Below are 5,195 nucleotides of genomic sequence, written 5' to 3'. Positions count from 1 at the left end.
GTAAATACGATTTTTAATACGTTATAATCTTCATTACTTTTAAGGATTGAATAAAATTATGAAAAATGGTACCTTAAATGTAAAATTTATACAGAAAATTAGAGTCGATATTACAATATCACTAATAATCTTCATTCATGACTTATATTATTATATATATAATTAGCTGGTAATGAAACCTGACAAAAGTAGTATAATAGTCACTTTTGACTGAATTTGAAATTAAACCTGACAAAAGTTGTATAATATTCATTTATGACTGAACTTGTAATTAAACCTGACACGAGTTGTATAATATTCATTCATGACTCAACTTGTTATTAAACCTGACACAAGTTGTATAATATTCATTCATGACTGAACATGTAATTAAATCTGACACAAGTTGTATAATATTCATTCATGACTGAACATGTAATTAAATCTGACACAAGTTGTATAATATTCATTACAACTAAACTTGTAATTAAACCTTACACAAGTTGTATAATATTCATTCCCGACGGAACTTTTAATCATTCATGACTAGACAAATAATTAAATTGAAGGCAAGTTGCAATAAGTGTATTCATTCCTAAAAAATATACACCATGTCCTGATATGTGTAAGATCTGTAAAAAGCAGTATTAACATCGGTCCGTTCTCATATTCTGATGTGGAATGTACTGAAAAGTAACAAAATCTGTCTGTTAATATAATTAAAGTTTCTTACAAGAAGTAAGATGTGTAAAATATTGAAATCTTGTCCACAAGATGTATAGCTCCACAAATACTTCAGAAAAGAACTGGAACTAGGTTTGTAAATTCTGATTTTGTTAACCTGTTACAGTAATAATGACACATATAATTGTTATCCAAGTATTGGGTTGGATTTCTTAAGTATAATGTCATAACAAAATTGGTTCAAGATCTTTTACAGCACCCAGTTGTTTCGGAAGTAGTATAATTAACAATGGTTGTTTGTCACTTTGCTTTAATCTTGAGCATGGCTATTGCAAGGTGATTTCTGACTTGTTGTAGATACATCCAGCCGTGGAACAGGTTTCATGCTCTACCAAATACATGACAATAATGATGCACGTGTTATAAGTTTCGGTTCAAAAGGCCTATCATCAATCACCATATCTGTTTCAATTTGGAATATAAACATTTGTTATCATTTTTACTAAACTGCTCTACACAGAGCTTATATACTCTTAAGAAATTACTTACTTGAGAAAATCTGGTGAACGAGATATGACTTGCTCAAATTCTATGTAAGATAACATGCCATCATCATCCAGGTCTGTTTCTTCCAATACCTGTAAGGGGAGATAACTACAATTAAAAAGGCAGTACCTATGTACTGTATACAATCTTCGTTCCTGTCAATCTACACTGCATGAAATGAAATGTTTATTGAGTATCAACATTCCCGGTTTTCAAGGTTGATAAGGAACCAAAGAAATAAACAAAATGAGCGATTATACAATGTACTAGTCTACTGTTTGTTTTTTAATTGATATTCTGTATCCATGAGTTGGTATCCCAAAATTGTCTTAGCAGCTGGAAACCATGACAGAAAGTACCCACAAATATTTCATGTTAACAATAAGATTACAAATTGCAGCGGAAATAACGTTTAAGTATGGAAAAACCCAAACTTAATAACTACAGTACTATTCTTTATTGAGGATGAAAGTTCAAAAACAAACTCTTGCATTTTTGAACTTTTACACAGGTAAGAAATGTTTAAAAAGTCAGAACAAAGACACGTTTTACTCTCAAAAGTAGCAGCTTAACATAAAAGTGAAGCAGAACTGGACTGGGTCGATCATCAGCGACCATGCAAGTAGATCAGTTGGTGCATGTCTAGAGTTTGGAGGGTCCTGATGCATGAGTTCAAACCCCAGTCTGACTGCTACATTTTCTCTTTCTCCTGTTACAAAAGTGTATACAGCATTGGTCCTATATTGGAGCAGAGAAAGTAGATGCTCTCATCTTCCTTATGTGCATAGGAGGGAAATTTTCATATGTACCTTGTCCACAACAAAGCTTTTTTCTTCTTGAGACAACTCTTCTTTTGTAAGGCACACCAAAGTTTTCTCTAGGTCGTTACGGTCAATAAAGTGGTCATCATCAAAGTCTGAAATTAAAAAAACATGATAATGAATTTTTTTGAAACAAATAACAATATGTATGTAAGCATTATCACTAAAAGCAAGGAGATGCTTTGTGCTGTTGTTGAAATTGTACACCTAAGAATCCACAACTTGACTTAGACAGAATACACAATTTGTGCCCTCATCACCAACAATATTAAACCCTTCCAGAATACCGCAAGTGTACTAAGAGTATTTGTAAACAAATAAAACTAATTTTATGTCTATTTCTGGTGAAAATAGATATTTAATTTGCTATGCTATTCTCTGTTAGTAAACCCATCACATCAAGATGAAATTAAACTTTATACATGACCCCTGAAACTGAAAGGCCAATTAGCTTTAATTCTCTTTTTCTTTGCTTTTCTTTTTCATTAGTTCAAAATTAATACAAATAGACTGCTTCAATTTAAAGTATCTACCTCATCAACTCAGAATTTCTACTAATGGACCATCAGAAATGTTCATGATGTTTAAACAAAGCACAAATTGGAATAATTACCATACATCTTGAAGGCGTACACAGTTTTGATGTCCCTTGGTGCACCCTCAGACAGCACGGAAAACATATCGAGGAAATCATCAAAAGACATATCTCCAGTCCCGTCCTCAGAAAACACCTGACATAGTCGCTGTCTGAAAGGATTTTCCTGAAATGATCAAGACAAATGAGATCAGATGTTGAGTATCTATGCTATTCACTAAATCAAGTTAGTGTTATTGAATTTTTCCTGGAATATCACATAATTTCTTGTGTGTGTCTAGTTATATCACAAAAGTGTAAAATATCTATAAATTAGTCAATGTTCAATTAAAATCAAATTTCTTCTACTTCTTTAAATCATTTGTTCATTACTTTGATTGTGTTGTTTAAGAATAGCATATACCGGTATTGATAGTAGTCAAAGCCATGAAAAGATGATGATCATCAGATTGATATTTTCTTGTTCCTCTGATAATTACAACAGAGTAAATATACAAATACACCAGTGCACAGGTACAATTTACTTCATTAATATATAACAAAGAAAATCTGAAGCCCAACAATGTATTAAGCATTTTTATCTATTATAATCTACATCCTTAACCTTCAGTTCTGGCATTTTTTCCAGTTCATGTAGAGGAATCTTGACAGATGAAGTCTGTCCTCGTTTCATGTCAAGAGGCACATGCTCCGGGTACAGAGCCTGGAAACGCCTGAAGATCCTACAAAAATACAAAAAAGGCAATCTTGAGTTTATTTGTTTATACAGGCAATTGACTCAGGGGATAAAAGGGTGGAGGGAGGGGTTGTCTTATAGAGATAAACAACTAACTGATTGATGCAGCTTTAATCAGTAGATATGAAACAAGCAACAGTACACCAAATGTTACAATGCGTTAGACTTTAATTCAAGTTTCAAAACGGAGTACTTCAACAAACTTATAACTCAAGAGTTTATAAGCTGTCCTAGTGTTGAAAACTTGAAATTTAGATTTGAAACCTTCAACACAAAATGTATGAATAAACAAAAAAGTATTTTATACTTAATTCTAAAATATAAGTTCCAGTGTGTTAACATACAAACCTTAGAATCTCTTTTCTTGTGAAGAAAGTACAATCCTGTAATAGATAATATATAACAGAAAAGTTAATTAATCCGAAGTTACAGCTGTAGCGGAACTGGACTGGGTCGATCATCGGCGACCAGGTAGCTCAATCGGTAGAGCATCCGGCTAGTGTTCGGAGGTCCCAGGTTCGAACCACGTTCTGGCCGTGCATTTTTCCACTCCTATTACATTTGGTGCCTGTGACCAAACCTTGTTTCAAGTGAGGTGAATACTTGACAAGGGGATACCCGAACCTGGGTTGTGAGTTGTGAAGTCTTCTGGGTCGAAGACTTAAAAAAATAGGAGGGAAGAGTGTAGCGGAACTGGACCGGGTCGATCATCGGCGACAAGGTAGCTCAATCGGTAGAGCATCCAGCTAGTGTTCGGAGGTCCCGGGTTCGAACCCCGGTCTGGCCGTGCATTTTTCCACTCCTATAATTACACAGCTAGATAGTGCCGAACCATATGTTCTTTTGCCATGCTGAACTGCTTGCGAGGGTAGTGTATACGTATGTACATAGGACTGACTGATGCCAGTGTTGAGTGTTGGATCGCTAGAGCTGAGTGGTGTTGGTTAGATATTGTCGGATGGATAGGTATTATACAGTGTATACTGTATGTAGTCAAATGATAGCTGTACGTGGCATTTTGGGTGGTTGTTTATATATTCATAATGTGGTGACAAATTATCTTGCCCTTCCCCCCCCCCCCTCCCCCCCCCCGGATATACACTTTGCCATACTCAAAAATTCTCACTTAATAATTAGTTGAAGGGTTATATAATGTAGAGACTCAACAATAATTATATAATTTAAGATTTATACACGATATAGATCTATATATAATCTTATATTTTTTATTGCCATTATTATTGTCAGAAGACACCAGATCTAGCTGCTGTGTTTTAATCTCAAACGTATATTGATCTTGAATATGGAGAGGAAAACCTCTGACATATTAGAACTCATGATTATTTCAGTTAAGTTTTATCAACAAAACTTGTCAAAAGACTTTCCAGCATCAGTACCATCTACGACAAAGTCATGTCTTATCAATTCAGTCAACACCAAATATAGTATACCTGATAAGCGTCCAACTGATCTTCTGTAAATGTAGTTATTTTGTTTCCCATTTTTATGATCAACTACTACGCAAATATGCGTAGAACTTCAGAATTCATCTCTGCCTTCTTCTGTTGACAGTTCATGTGACAACTTGTGACTTCCGGTTTTGCCAAAAAAATATTTAATAATTTTATAATGAACTAGTTTGATTCAGATTTAAATCGTTGCTAAAGTGCATAATTCAATACATAACTAAATGAAAACTAGTGAACATGGTTGTAATTAACAGATTAAAAATAAACAAAAAAGGACAAAGAGGAAAAAATGAAAGAAATATCCAGCAGTATTTGGAACTAAAATTACGAGGTATCATTCAGGTACTGCACCGGTTGCGAATTAT

General features: G+C 34.0%; 1 protein-coding gene across 1 annotated transcript; it reads right to left on the bottom strand.

Annotated features, from left to right (window-relative positions):
- Positions 1–496: 496 nt before the first annotated feature.
- LOC117335209 (calcium and integrin-binding family member 3-like) lies at positions 497–4,981 on the bottom strand. The gene is made up of 7 exons (XM_033895194.1): positions 4,813–4,981; positions 3,710–3,744; positions 3,230–3,347; positions 2,644–2,791; positions 2,019–2,125; positions 1,213–1,301; positions 497–665 (listed from the first exon to the last, which is right to left on the bottom strand). The coding sequence occupies exons 1-7, from the start codon at positions 4,861–4,863 to the stop codon at positions 644–646; spliced, it is 570 nt and encodes a 189-aa protein (XP_033751085.1). The 5' UTR covers positions 4,864–4,981; the 3' UTR covers positions 497–643.
- Between the last annotated feature and the right edge of the window lie 214 nt (positions 4,982–5,195).

The sequence above is a fragment of the Pecten maximus genome, chromosome 9, assembly GCF_902652985.1.
Source record: "Pecten maximus chromosome 9, xPecMax1.1, whole genome shotgun sequence".
NCBI lineage: Eukaryota > Metazoa > Mollusca > Bivalvia > Pectinida > Pectinidae > Pecten > Pecten maximus.
This window is presented reverse-complemented; position numbering and strand designations above follow the sequence as displayed.

Coding starts and splice junctions, on each gene's coding strand:
- LOC117335209 (XM_033895194.1), bottom strand. CDS start 4,863: ATGGGAAACAAAATAACTACATTTACAGAAGATCAGTTGGACGCTTAT. Junction 3,745..4,812: donor ATCAGTTGGACGCTTATCAG/GTATACTATATT, acceptor TATCTATTACAG/GATTGTACTTTCTTCACAAG. Junction 2,126..2,643: donor GTACGCCTTCAAGATGTATG/GTAATTATTCCA, acceptor TTTTAATTTCAG/ACTTTGATGATGACCACTTT.